Raw genomic sequence first — 16,056 nt, forward strand, 5'->3', positions numbered from 1 at the left:
TGGTGTGTGTGTGTGTGTGTGTGTACACAGATATACACTGATACTTGGTCCTTTTTGTCAGTGGTGTGTGTGTGTGTTTGTGTGTGTGTGTGTGTGTGTGTGTGTACACAGATATACACTGATACTTGGTCCTTTTTGTCAGTGGGGGGTGTGTGTGTGTGTGTACACAGATATACACTGATACTTGGTCCTTTTTGTCAGTGGGGGGTGTGTGTGTGTGTGTACACAGATATACACTGATACTTGGTCCTTTTTGTCAGTGGTGTGTGTGTGTGTGTGTGTGTGTGTGTGTGTGTACACAGATATACACTGATACTTGGTCCTTTTTGTCAGTGGTGTGTGTGTGGGTGTGTGTGTGTACACAGATATACACTGATACTTGGTCCTTTTTGTCAGTGGTGTGTGTGTGTGTGTGTACACAGATATACACTGATACTTGGTCCTTTTTGTCAGTGGTATGTGTGTGTGTGTTTGTGTGTGTGTACACAGATATACTCTGATACCTACACCAAAAAATCTTTAACATGATTCAAGGATAAAAGCTAAAAAGATATAAAATGAATTTTTGTGAAAACTACAGAGTAATATTACAAAGATAAACCTTATCACTATAAAGATCATAGAAATAGCTACATCTTACTTATATTGTCATCCTTTAGTGTCTACAGATATAGGGCAAATGATTTTTGCTGCTCTGATTTTAATTAAACAAATATTCAGACAACTAGTCTAAGGAAAACAACTTCCTCAGTCTTCTAAGCTCTTAAAAAAACAAAGAATCTGGTTTGGAGAAACATCAAATGAGCAGCTCAGGGAAGCTTTTCGCGAGGTATTCCTTCTCACACCACGGGAATGGCTGGATCTGGAGGACCATGGGGGTAAAGGCACATGAATGCTGCACAGGCAATTTCCTGCCACCACATCTAAAGCTAAAGAGGTAAAAGCAGTCCCTGTAGCTGCCAAATCACACAGATACAGGGCCACAGCCACAACTGGTAACAAAGGCTGCAAATGTATGTGTTATCCAAGAACTGTTTAACAGGTAATGGCAATAGGGTAGGTGGCTCTACAAGGACTGGAGACTCACTACCTAGTCACACACCGGCCTGATTAACAAGTCCCAGCAAGATATTGTATTTAACAACAGAAGTATGGTTTTCATGTTGCATATATTACACAAGTTAGGATGAAAATGCTTATCATTTAATAAACATCCATTAATAAAAGATTAATACTTCCCAACCTTAAAAGCTATCTGAAAAGCAAATAAACGTATTATGACATTTAAAAGATGACTGAAATAATTTGCATTGTACGGCAAAAGAAAGTTTATGATACAGTGGAAACAAATTACATTGGAAGCCAAGAGGTCTAAGAGGTCTACCATAAAACCTAGCACTTAGCAGACATAAAATAAATGAAAAACAAATCAATGATCTAATACCAAAGGTTTCTGAGCAGTTATTTCTTCTCTCTCCTCATTGCTAAAATTAAATGGTAATGGAGATTAAATGGGTTATCACATATAAAGTACTTAAAGCAGCTCCTGGTAGTCAATAGGTAGTACTCAGTAAATAGTAGACATTATTACTAGATGCCAGTCTAACTACTAACCATTCTGAAATTTATAAAATGACAGAGCAAGTGACAAATGCTCTAGAGCTCCCTTTCAGCTCTAAAAAATATTTAAATTCTAATTCTCCAACAGTAAGTACCCCCCCCCCACAACACACATATTAAAATGCTAAATACAAGCACATTATCCAGACTCCAGTATATTATAGAATACACACCAAACATACTGTGGGGTGAGGAGGTTGGTATGTGTGGGTGTGACTGAATGTCCAGATTATCATTTAAAGTGGAAACTATAACTTGAACAGATATTAAACAAACACAAAAAAAAGATATATACTCAAAATAAGGAAAGGGGTCTTGCGTGGAGATTAAGAAGATTGTGTTCTGCTTCTGGCACTGCTGCCAACCTTAAAACCTTAGATGACTCCTATCTGTGTTTAAGTTGAGAAAGATTGGAACAGATGATCACTAAGATCTCTCTGAAACTTTCTTCACTTTTTTTCCTCTTTTCAAACCAGAATATCAATTATTACTTAGAATACTGGAAACTTTAGCACAGATAAACATGAAAATTGCTGATCTTCAGCCTAAGCAGTCTCTGATCTGAGAATGAATAATGATGCACCAGCCTTTAGATGGGGCCTACATTCACTTCTAATTAAAGCCAGTGGACTGGATTCTGCCTCTGCATTCTAAAGTAAGGTATATTCAGGAATTCTCTGGTGGTCCAATGGTTAGCATTCCAGTCTTTCACTGTTCAATCCTAGTCAGGGAACTAAGATCCCACAAGTTGCATGATGCAGCCAAAATTAATTAATTAATTAATTTAAAATAATGTACATTCTACAATGAGAAGGGTAGGAAATAGAAATTAGCTCAATATATGCAGATATGCTAATATTCTCACATAATCACATATTTAACTAGTGATTCCTTTGTACCACAATATGTTGAATACCCAACATTTATTCAGCACCTTCCATATGACGAATCCAATGCTAAGCACTTTTAAAGCACTACTGCATAAAGCAAGAAGACAATTTTAAGTGATGTTCAGGCAGGAGAACTATCGTATGGACTGGAATAATAAATAGGTAAATTCATTTCACTCCCAAAATAAATCCAAGGAAAAAAGGACAACAGAATCTTAATTATTTCACTATCTTTAAGAAAAGACAGACAAATAGAAGCTGAAATTTAAACTTTAGTGTTCACATCAAGAGAGTAATTTATTCTTAATATCCCCAAGAGGTTTCGTTATATCCTTACCTTTTTTATTGCAAACATGTAAGAAAATGAGGATCAAAGAACATAATTAACTTGTCTAAAACATATAATTAAAAGTTTAAAAAAAAACCACAACTAAAACCTCTTACCTGAGCATGAAAATTGGACATAGTCGTTGTCTCTATATCCTTCTTTCCCAATATCTCCATTTTCACTGGTGAATTGGGAAAATTAAATGAAAAGTAGTCTAAAAAATCAGGTAAATAAGTAGCTGCCCCATGAACAATACCCATTACATAGAAAGCTGCAGAGTTCTCATTTTCACTGAACACCAGATCCACAAACTCTTCTGCAAACCTCTCCATCTCCACAGGAGACAGATGGGAGAGTTCATTGCTGTAGGCATGGATAACTGATGCACCTCCATTAGGCTGGTGCTCAATATGAATGAGTTGTTTGAACCGCAAAGTGTCCAGCCTTCTGAGGTTGTTCTGAACCCGTGGCTCCTTTAATGAGACAAATGGAAACTCGCTGTTCTCTGGAATTTTGGAATCATAATTCTTGGTATCCAAACTCTTTCCACTGTAATCCTTTATGTTATCATTTAGGATACCTTTGGCTTCTTGATCTTCAACATCAGATAGCAATCCTGAGCAGATAGTTTGAATAGATTTGCTATACATTTTTGGACGCTTCCGTTTTTCATTCTCTTTGTGTTTCTTTTTCTTTTTCTTCTTTACCTTCTTAATTTGTAAGTCTTCTACACTTGTTTTTGGTTTCTCCTTCCCACCTGTTGGGAAAAAATTTTTTTTGAAACTATGTATTTTACTTTCTTTAAATATCATGCTTCAGGAACTGTTTTATAAAAATAAGCATAGTTTACACAAAATGAAGTTTATATTTGGGACTTGTTTTACACAGTATTGATAATCATAATTTAGTCAGGCTCTCTCCCTCTCTCCACACACATAGGCACACATACACACAGAGGAAGGCTTAAGACAGCTATGCTTACAGTGAATGGTACCATTCTGACATTAGATGCTCAATCAGTGTTTAATGAAGTAATGAAATTAATGTTTTAGAAATCATAGTCTTCAAATTTTGAATACAGAAAATCAGAAATGGAAAGCTGAACAAAGTCAATGTGAACAATGAATGCCCTGCAGATATTTTCCATTGATATGTATCTTTTTTACTTTAAGTTCTTAAAAATCACATACAGGTGTCAAGATTTACAAATCAGCAAAGAAGAAAAACACTTGCAATAGTGTACAAGCAACAAACACAGAAATTCCTTAGCTCTTTACCATACTTCCTTCTCCGTAAACTACTTTTTAATCTAAAACAGGTTATTCTAGATCTACTAGAGTCTACAAAATTCCCACTGAAAACTCAGCAAGGTACCATAAAGAGATGACAAAATCAGAATAATTTCTCATGTCCTAAGTACAAACGATATCCATTTACTGGTAAAGAGAGAAATTAAAGAAAAGAAAAAGAAATGGGTCAATAATAAGTTTATATATTAATGAACCTCTGTAACCAAAGGTAAGTAGACACTAGGCTCAGAAATTTAGAAATCCAAAGAATAAAAGATTAATCTTCAGTGGCTATACAGCTATAGAATTTAAGTGTACATATTAAATACAACATTATCACAGTATATTTATTTCTAGACAATATGAAACACAGAAAGGAACAAACATCCTAATAAAATATTGGGGTTCCTAAGACAAAATAAAAAAGTTATTAAGATGACAATTGAGAGAAAAAAAGCATTCACTGTTTCCATCTTTTATTTCACTTTTACAGATAACCAGTCATGAATTAAATCTTCGCAACTTGCTTCTTTATCTAAATTTTCCCATCTTCACATATCTCTGCTATTCTTTTCTGTCTCTGGTGATTGAGATGTCCTGCCTACTTTCCAAAAACAAGTCCCTCCCACCAACTCCAAAACCCGTTGCTTAAAGTTCTCTCCTCTTCTCTTGACCATCAAACTTCTCATAAAGAACCACTATACCCACCAGTATCTTATCTTTATTACAAGACTATTTCTATCCTTTAAATTCTGGGTCTGTTTCCAGTCTACTCAAACTTACTTTCCCAGATTGTTCAAATATCAAGTCCAATTATATTCTCTCAAGTCATTTTTCCTGATCTCTCCAAGGTTCTATGTAATCACCCACCTCATCCTTAAGATTACTTTTAACTTCCATGATACTACTATTGCCTGAGCTTCTGATCTAAAAGCCTCATGACTAACTCTCATCCTTAATGCTAGAGCCATAACACTAATTCTATAAGTTTTATATATTGTTTTGATCATGTTCATCCCTTCATTCAACTGTTCTCAAGGGTTCTCAATGACTACCAAATAAAATACAATCTCTTCAGTCTAGAATCCAAACTCAGTGTCCTCAAGTACCACGATGCTCTGGTCAGTTACACTACTTACAATTTCTTATGAAACATACCTAATCCTACTTTATCTTTCTACTACTGGTAAAGTTATTTCCTTTCCCCAAAACATCTTTGCCTTGTCCCAGTACTCACTACTGGACTTTCTTACCCATCCTATAAAGACAACTCTTATGTTATTTTCATCATTTTTCTTTGGAACGGAAACATTTTCACTCTAAATTCATAAACTGTTATTATATATTCTATATATATGAATACATATGATACAGTCAAACAAAGTTATTATTTTTTTCATTCACAGGATGCCTGTATAACATATATCCTTCAGGATAATGTCTGAGTGAAACAAATAACTTTAATAAATTCCTAGTGAAACACTTTTTCTACCAATCATTGAATCCCTCCTGGCTTTTCTGGCATCTAGTACATTGCTATATATGAACATTTAATGAATCCACGAATACAAAGATTTCTCTCACCAACAGACTACCTGACGTTTACAGGGTTATCCCCTGTTTCCAGTTCAGTCAGTTTTTCACCGTATCCTAACCTTGAAACAAAAAGCATAAAAATTCTCTCAAGTTCACAGCAATTCTTAAAAAGGGAAAGTTTAATGTTAATAATTAACCATCTCGTCTAAAACTTCTTAAGTATGAAATGAAGGCCAAATTGGTATTACTGTGAAAAGCAAAACTAAAAATCTGCCAACATTATTGATTACACAAGTTTGCAAATCCATAAAATGCAAAGTGTTAATTTTCTCAAGAGTCTACATGTAAGTAAGTTAAAAATATAAAAACAAATTCATACTTGCTACCCAGGTATAAATGATCAAAACATCAGATTCAGTTAATATCTTAGGAACAAAATTAGTAATGAAAAGTTAAAATAGAGAGTTAATCAAAATGAAAGATAAAAAGAGGTTTATATACGTAAGTGAAATCCAAATGAGTCGAGGAAAAAAGACAGTAGTGAATTAAAACAGAGAACTTAAATAAAATCAATAATAAAAAAAAAACAGGACTTAAAACAGTTTAACTGTTCTAGGTATAGTTAATAACTACACTGGAAATACATGTAAAATTGCACAAATTAAACAGCTTGCCAATACAAGCAGAATTTCATTTGAATGAAAATATAACCTTGATACCCAATTAATTTACATCTAATACATTTTTTAAAAGTTAAAATAGAAAACATTCAGAATACATGTTACATTAAAATAAAACAGGTACAATAGTTTCTTTCTTAGTTATAGATGAAAATAGTTGTAGTATAATAGAAACTGAGAAACGCTAACTAATAGCAAATTAGTCAAAAGATTATTATATTGAAAATCAAGTAATTAAACTTACATGACAAATTATAATTAAATACTAAAGTGAGCACCATGAACAGAAGAGAGTTAACATAAAATGCCTGAGAGTGCTATCCTTAGAAAGGCCTGCTTGCAAGGCTGGCCCTTGGTTGGCACCTGAGAACTTGTATTTTGGGAAGGTTACTACTATTCTCTGATAAAAGTGGTTCATTGTGCCTAAACTGTTTCTGCAAATATTATGGTTTATATCGAACACCTGTTTTCCTTCTGGGAGCCTTGGATTTTGCTACAACTAGACAGAGGGTGCCTATGTGACCAGTTCCCAACAGAAACCCCAACTACTAAGTTTCTACTGAGCTTCCCTGGTAGACAACATTTCATATATGTTGTCACAATTCACTGCTGGAAGAACTAAGTGCATCTTGTGTGACTCCACTACGAGAGGACTCTTGGAAGCTTGCACCTAGCTTCCTCCAGAAATTGCCACATGTGCCTTTTGTCCTTACTGACTGCACTTCGTATCCTCTACCGTTAAGTCACAGCCATGAGTACAAACTTAGGCCCAGTCCTGTGAGTCCTCCTAGCAAATCATCAAACCTGGGGGTGTTCTTTTGGACCCCTCCCCTCCAATGGATACAAATAAAATGTATCTGTACATCAAACGCTAGCCTTTACTAGATAGATTTTTAAGTTTTATATAATGCATTTCCTGTCTTGGAATGATGCATGAAACGCAATAGATATATATGTAGGAAATTTTTAAATACTTAAGGCGGTAAGACTATTTTGAATATTAATGTTCTTCTCTTATACTAAATGGTATTTAAAGTATATATTTACTCTAAATTCATAATTCTTCAAACAGAGCCCAATACATCAGAACTACAGTGTTTTATTAGAGGATCCTGTAAATACCCATAACAGAAAGAACTGTTAAGTAATTTGGACCCTCAAAAAGTATAGAAGTGTAGTTGATGGGAGACCCTCCCCTTGAAGATCCGTACAGTAGATTTCAAACACACATACCCCGCCCCCTCCCCACATGCACAGATAGTCAAAGAGAGAATCAGACACAAAGATAAATGGAGATATACACACAGCCAGAAGAGACACTCTGATAGAGACAGGAAAAAAAAAATCACAAACACAGATAAAAAAGAAAATCCAGTATGTGTTACTAACGGCAAGTTATTTTTTAAAAATCTTTAAAAATTACAAAATCACTAGAATTAATTCCCATTCCTAACCCTAGTATATTTTGAGTGTTAATAAAGGTTGCCAGAAACACTGGATCTGATTTCATATTTAATATGGAAAGTAATATACATAATTTCATTATCATACACAGAAACAAAGTAGTAATTAGCTTAGCTATTTTCGGCCTGTGGTCTCTGGGAATGACTTTCCTTTTACGCACAGCAACATTTTCACTCTTCCTTTCAAGAATTACCTACCCCTGACCTTTACTACACTACTAATAACCTTGAACACTGGCTTCTTTTAATGCCCTTTGCACCTGCTCACCATCAAGCTCCTTGATATGCTATAATGACAAAATTTACTCTCAAAAATACTATACTGGTAACATCCATGTTCTTACACCTTTATCTACAAAGAACATAAAATGACTGGAACATATAAGTATATTCAGAAAAAGTAACTGGTAGACATTAGAAATAAAAAATGAGCTAAATAAGTTTATGTTTCAAATTTATTTGTTCCTTTAAACTGTTTCTAATAAAGCAAACTCCTATTTTATCAGTGAAAAAAATTTATAAGATTTGTCCATTAATAACACCTTTCTGCTATGTATGTAATCATATCATATATACATCTCTAGTCATACTTGATGCAGCTTTAATGAAAATCTGGAGGAAATAAGATTGGTGTGGAGAAAGAGTTAGCATCTATTTCAGATATTCAAGGGTCATCACCCACTCCATGCCTGTGTCTGCCCTGCAATGTTGGCATCATCAGAAAAAGAAACTTATAAAGGGAAGAAAAGTCAAAAACCATAAAATGGGGCACAAGGCAGTAAAGAACAGCATACTTAACTCCCCCAACCTAATTGATTTTCTTGTTCCTTCAAGACACCAATAACAAAGGATGCCTTTCCCTGATCATAAGGCTCACTCGGTAAATGGCTGGCCACACAAGTGGGACAAACTGTTTGTGCTGGATAATAACAGTAGCTAGTACTTACTCACTGCTTACCATGGGACAGGCACAATCTCACAAGTTAATCATGTTTTTATTCATTTAATTATCTACATACTACCTGTGGCTCAGCTGGTAAGGAATCCGCCTGCAGTGTGGGAGACCTGGGTTCGATCCCTGGGTTGGAAAGATCCCCTGGAGAAGGGAACGGCTACCCACTCCAGTATTCTCGCCTGGAGAATTCCATGGACTATATAGACCATGGGGTCACAGAGTCAGACACAACTGAGTGACTTTCACTTTCAGTTTTTTTTACCCTCCGAGGAGAGATAAGTTTTCTCATTGTTTTTAATCACAAGAGTTCATCTTTTGTACATGTTAACAAGAAAGATTCGTATCTATTTATTGAATATCTGTGGACTAGACACTGTACTTGGTACTTCCCCTATACTTAACGTCATTTAATCTCCACAACCCTGAAAGGCAGTAATTATTATTTACCTCCATTTCACAGTAAGTATATTTTCCTATGTCATCCCAGAGATCAATTTATTTCCAAATCTCTTTTATTCCCTTCTATCATCACTAGGGTTCAGTTTAGCTTAATTATCTCTTAAGCTTTTCATTTATTTCAAAATCAAGGTTACCACTGTATATTACTAGAAAAATCTCCACTTTTTAGGTTATTTAAAATTCTGCTTGCATATGTAATTTCGAGGTTCACATACTTCACATTAATGGTATGCAAGGAATTTAACATTCAACCAAGTGATAGGAATTTACAACACTGGACACTCAAATGAATAATAAAATGACTATGTGACTAAAGCAATTTAAAAAATGACTACACCAATATGGTAAAGAAAAAAAACATTTCAAGTGTGAATCATAAGCTGCTGTACAGCCCTAGCGTGATTATATTCAATTTCTGTCTCAGAGCCTCACAATCTGTTTGGACAACAGACATCAAACACACTGGCAAAGAAACAAAACGAAAGGACCATGAGCATTAACCAAGCAGTCACCAACTTTAGCTCTGTGATGTTTCTTCAGGGTCAAAAGAATTTTTTAGAAAATAAAGTTCTGACAAGTAGAAAAGAAGAGCTTAGCCAAAGTACACCAAAGAACATGTGGAAACAGGACAAAGAGTTAAATGAAATCATAGAATCTAAAAGTCTATGTACCTTAAATTATGTAATTAACCAGTTATTTCATTGCACCTACAGTGCTATGGACTTCTCTCCCTTACGTAGACAGAAAGGCTTATGCACATGCAAATTCAACATGAAATTAATAAAAGTCAATGTGTTATGATCAACAAATTGCTGACTTGATGAGGCAGTTAATGAATTTGCTAGCTATCAAGCAAGCAAATGCCACTGATTCTTCTTACCTTCCTATCTGAGTGAATTTAAAACTATCTTTCTATCACAAATTCTCTCTCGAAGAGTTCATATTTATTGATAGGATCTATATTATTACCTAACCATCCACCCCCACATAATAACTAAAACAGTTATAATGAGAAAAAAATAGGAAACAAAAAGAGGATATTCTTAAGCATGCAAGAAACATACAGTAAAACAGAACATCTTGTTATTTAGCTCAGAGTAAAATGCTCCCTCTAAACTATGCATAGTGATTATCATCAAATATTGGTAAGATCACCACCTCTGCCATATCTCTCTATCATGGTAAATACTGCTTTAGTCTTTTCTTTTGGATTATCCAAATATCGATAAACTAGTAATGTAAACACAGAATTATATAACCTATTTTTAAATAATTCAAGGAACCTAATAATTACCTTTACTACTTCCAATAACTCACTAAATAAATATGCTAAAGACATGTTACTATACAAATTAGAAAAGTCCACTATTAACTTTTCATATCTTGACCACAAATGTTTATTCTCAGTGAAATTCAGCACCAAGTAACATTTCTTATTTTAATCACTAAGCCAATAAATATACTGAACAATGTAACATCGTACAACTGAAATCACTTAATATAAACTTACTTTTCAGCAAAATCTTTACTTCTCCATTTTCTTTCTTGATCTCATTCATTACTTTATGCTTCTTTTTTTCTCTCTCCTTTTCTTTATCTCTCTCTTTAATTTTGTCTTTGATTTTATCTAAAAGACAAAATAAATACTTCAAAACATCTTACAACTTTTTTTCATGAACTACAATGCAATTTCTCAAATTACAATACACCAAGGAAATCAGAAAGAACAACACTTACACCTTTTTTTCTTTCTCTAAGTTTTTAGGAAGTATTTTTAAATTTCCTTTCATATATTAAACACTGGAATATATACATCATAAGCTGTCAAAATGTATCATTACAAATTTTATTCTACAGATTATTCTTCACCTACTTCATTTCCAACACAACATCAGCCTAACTTCAAATCACTTAAAATAATTGGCTAACTTTAATCAGGAGAGTAAACTACAGTGTAAAAAGGGCTAGTTTTGAAGTTGGGCATATTGGTTAACACAACACTGGAAAAAATACTCATTCTCAATGGCCTAATGTTTACAATGATGGATGATAAATTTTCATAGGTTACACCAGGGCTAAATGAAGGAATATATAAAAAGACTACCCAGAGTCTGGTATATATACGTATATATATATACACACACATACATATAAGACTAGATGTTAAGTTTCCTTACCCTTGTATCTTTTAAAAAAGACATGATTGACTTGGCTAACTAGTGATACTATGATATTAAAATAAAGCATATAGGAACTCAAAGAATCATTGGTCCACATTCTAAAATTCAAACTTTGTGTCTGCAAAATTATTTGATGTCCTTTTGTAATTCTTGTTTATTCAATCAAGCTCCTATGCACCCAGCAAAAACAATGTAGAGGAGAACTTTAAAATAGTGATGAAGTCCTTGTCCTCAAAGAGCTCACTACAATTACAAAGTTATGACACAAAACTTCACACAAAACTGCAAAACATCCTGTAGCAGCCAAGATTATACACCACATGTGCCAGTGGCATCATTTCTTCAAATCCCTTCATACTTCTCTTTCTATAAATACTACCCTAAATTCAGGTCTTAGTCATCTAAAGTTTATTTAGATTACTGTCTAGATCAGTTTTGTTAAATAGAAATATAAGGGTTACCACATAAGTAAATTTACATTTTTAGCAGTCACATTAGAAACAAAAGGAAGCCAGTGAAATTAATTTTAATAATATATTTTTCAACAGGGAACCAATACTAAAAAACTGTTATTGAGATATTTCACATTCTTTTACTCATGATAAGATTACAAAATTCAGTCTACAGTTTACATTCACAGCACATCTCAATACAAAGTAGCTCAACTCTAACTGTTCAATAGCCATGTGAGATGAAGGGCTACCGTACTGAACCACTCTCTAGACTACTAAAACAGATAATTCCTAAAAAACATTAAATCTATGTACTTAACAAGTATTTTTAAAACGTATTAATTTTAAAAATACAGATTTGAGGACTTCCCTGGTGGCTCATTGGTAAAGAATCCACTTGTCAATCCAGGAGATAATAAGCTTCATCCCTCATCTGGGAAGATCCCACACGCCACGGGGCAACTAAGTCCAACTGCCACAACTATCTAGCCTCTACTCTAGAGTCTGGGAGGGCAGCCCCTGAAGTCTGTGCACCCCAGACCCCGTGCTCTGCAACAAGAGAAGCCACGGCAATTAGAAGCCTGTGTGCCGCAACTACAGAAAGCCCGCACTCAGCAACAAAGACCCAACATGGCCAAAAATAAATACATAAAACCATCTTTTAAAAAGAATCAATGTCTTTTCCAGTGAGTCGGCTCTTTGCATCAGGTGGCTGAAGTGTTGGAGCTTCACCTTCAGCATCAGTCCGTCCAGTGAATATGCTGGGTTGATTTCCTTTAGGATGGATTGGTCTGATCTCCTTGCAGTCTTTGATGAGTCTTTTCCCGCATCACAGTTTGCAAGTATCAATTCTTCAGCACTCAGCCTTCTTTATGGACCAACTCTCACATCCATTAAACGACTACTGGGAAGATCATAGCTTTGACTATACGGACATTTGTGGGCAAAGTGATGTCTTTACTTTTTAATACACTAAGTCTGCCATAGTTTTTTTTTTCTAAAGAGCAAGCATCTTTTAATTTCATGGCTGCAGTCACCGTCAGCTTTATTTTGGAGCCCAAGAAAATAAAGTCTGACACTGTTTCCATTATTTCCCCATTTATTTGCAATGAAGTGACAGGACCAGATGCCATGATCTTCGTTTTCTGAATGCTGAGTTTTAAGCCAAGTTTTTCACTCTCCTCTTTCACCTTCAAGAGGCTCCTTAGTTCCTCTTTGCTTTCTGCCATTAGGGTGGTTTCATCTGTGTATCTGAGCTTGTTGACATTTCTCCCTGAAATCTTCGTTTCAGCTTGTGATTTACCCAGCCTGGTATTTCAGATGATATACTCTGCAGGTAAGTTAAATGAACAGGGTGACAATGTACAGCCTTGACATACTCCTTTCCCAATTTTGAACCAGTCCATTGTTGCATGCCTGGTCCTAACTGTTGCTTCTTGACTTGCATACAGTTTTCTCAGGAGGCAGGTAAGCTGGTCTGGTATTCCCATCTCTTGAAGAATTTTCCAGTTTGTTGTGATCTACAGTCAAAGGCTTTAGCATAGTCAATGAAAACAGATATTTTTTCTGGAATTCCCTTGCTTTTTCTATGACCAAATGGTTGTTGGCAATTTAATCTCTGGTTCCTCTGCCTTGTCTAAATCCAGCTTGAAGGATCTTGAGTATTACTTTACTAGCATATGAAATGAGTGCAATTATGCAGCAGTCTGAGCATTCTTTGTCATTGCCCTTCCTTAGGTTTGGAATGAAAACTGACCTTTTCCAGTTCTGATATATGCTCATATACAACTTATTCTAAAATTCTAGAGTTGATTAAATTGTTCTCATACTTCAGATTACCTCACTATTCTTACTTTTGATGTTTTAAAATCCTTGAAATCATATAATAGACTGTCATTCAGCCATAAAATGTCAGCACAAATAGCTGGAGCCTAGACACATATAAGTTAATATTGCATAAGTAATCACACTTTTTAAAAATGAACTAGTTACATATCATTTAAAATCACAACTGAAGAAAACAGTTATCTGAAATGTCTCCACATTTTTTTCCAATTATCCCTAAATATTTATTAACCTAAATGTATTATTTCAATAACTATTAAACTTTTAAGTTTATTAAAGTATAATATACATACAGAAAACAAAAAGCCTTAAGTACCATAAACCACTCAATTTTCACAAAAATAAACAGCACCCAGTGCCCCTCTGTGTTCCCTTCAGTCTTTACGCAGTGCTAAGGGTAACCATGAGCCTGACTTCTAACCCCAAAGATTAAAACAACTAGAGAATTTTAATGGCAAATAAAGAATATGAGCTATAAATCTACAACAGAATATATTTTTGCAGAATAAAATTAAACTAGTTTCTCAGGAAATAAAACTGTAATATAGCATGATCCAATTTTTATAGGCTTTATTTATGAATATATTTACTTACAGATTTTTTCTTTTTTTTTTTTTTTTTAAGTAGTTTTAGGTTCAAAGAAAAATGGAACAGAAGGCAAAGAGATTTCTCTACCTACCTCCTGCCTCTACAAACCACAATTTTTAAGAATTTATAATTAATATACACACATTCAAAAAACAGAATGAAAGATGATAATGCAAATTAACAGCCATTACTTTAAAGTGGCAAAAAGTTTCTGCAGTAGGAGTATATCAGTTGTGTAATACAGGAGATAGCAAGAGTGAACATTGACATTTTAGGAATCAATGAACTAAAATGGACTGGAATGGGCAAATTTAATTCAAATGACCATTATATCTACTACTGTGGGCAAGAATCCCTTAGGAGAAATGGAGTAGCCCTCACTGTCAACAAGAGTCCGAAACGCAGTACTTGGGTGCAATCTCAAAAATGACAGAATGATCTCTGTTTGTTTCCAAGGCAAACCATTGAATATCACAGTAATCCAAGTCTACGCCCCAACCAGTAATGCTGAAGAAGCTTAAGTTGAAAGGTTCTATGACGACCTACAAGACCTTTAGGACTCACACCCAAAAAAGATGTCGTTTTCATCATAGGGGACTGGAATGCAAAAGTAGGAAGTCAAGAGATACCTGGAGTAACAGGGAAATTTAGCCTTGGAGTACAAAATGAAGCAGGGCAAAGGCAAACAGAGTTTTTGTCAAGAGAACGCACTGGTCATAGCAAACACCCTCTTCCAACAATACAAGAGAAGACTCTACACATGGACATCACCAGGCGGTCAATACTGAAATCAGGTTGATTATATTCTTTGCAGCTAAAGAGGGAGAAGCTCTATACTGTCAGCAAAAACAAGACTGGGAGCTGACTGTGGCTCAAATCATGAACTCCTTATTGCCAAATTCAGACTTAAATTGAAGAAAGTAGGGAAAACCACGAGACCATTCAGGTATGACCTAAATCAAAATCCTTACAATTATACATTGGAAGTGATAAATAGATTCAAGGAATTAGATCTTATAGACACAGTGCCTGAAGAACTATGGAGAGAGGTTTGTGACAATGTACAGGAGACAGTGATCAAGACCATCCCCAAGAAAAGGAAATGCAAAAAGGCAATATGGTTGTCTGAGGAGGCCTTACAAATGGCTGACAAGAGAAGCAAAAGGCAAAGGAGAAAAGGAAAGATATATCCATTTGAATGCAGAGTTCCAAAGAATAGCAAGGAGAGATAAGAAAGCCTTCCTCAGTGATCAATGCAAAGAAATCAAGGAAAACAATAGAATGGGAAAGATTAGAGATCTCTTCAAGAAAATTAGAGATACCAAGGGAATACTTCATGCAAAGATGGGCACAATAAAGGACAGAAATGGTATGGACCTAACAGAAATGGAAGATGTTAAGAAGAGGTGGCATGAATACACAGAAAAACTATACAAAAAATATCTTCATGACCCAGATAACCACGATGGTGTGATCACTAACCTAGAGCCAGACATCCTGGAGTACAAAGTCAAGTGGGCCTTAGGAAGCATTACTACGAACAAAGCTAGTGGAGGTGACGGAATTCCAGTTGAGCTATTTCAAATCCTAAAAGATGATGGTGTGAAAATGCTGCACTCAATATGCCACCAAATTTGGAAAACTCAGCAGTGGCCACAGGACTGGAAAGGTCAGTTTTCATTCCAAACCTAAATAATGGCAATGCCAAAGAATGTTCAAACTACCGCACAACTTCACTCATCTCACACGCTAGCAAAGTTAATGCTCAAAA

At 34.9% G+C, this 16,056-nt stretch overlaps 1 protein-coding gene across 1 annotated transcript in view; it reads right to left on the minus strand.

The window, feature by feature from the left end:
- RSBN1L (round spermatid basic protein 1 like) overlaps positions 1 to 16,056 on the minus strand; it is a 79,137-nt gene that overhangs the window by 26,733 nt on the left and 36,348 nt on the right. Inside the window, exons 2-3 of the mRNA XM_061165170.1 lie at positions 10,731 to 10,847; positions 2,955 to 3,595 (exon numbers count right to left, since the gene is read on the minus strand). Of these exons, the coding sequence (XP_061021153.1) occupies positions 2,955 to 3,595; positions 10,731 to 10,847 (758 nt within the window). The remainder of the gene's footprint in view (positions 1 to 2,954; positions 3,596 to 10,730; positions 10,848 to 16,056) is intronic.

This window comes from Dama dama, chromosome 18 (genome assembly GCF_033118175.1).
Source record: "Dama dama isolate Ldn47 chromosome 18, ASM3311817v1, whole genome shotgun sequence".
Classification (NCBI taxonomy): Eukaryota; Metazoa; Chordata; class Mammalia; order Artiodactyla; family Cervidae; genus Dama; species Dama dama.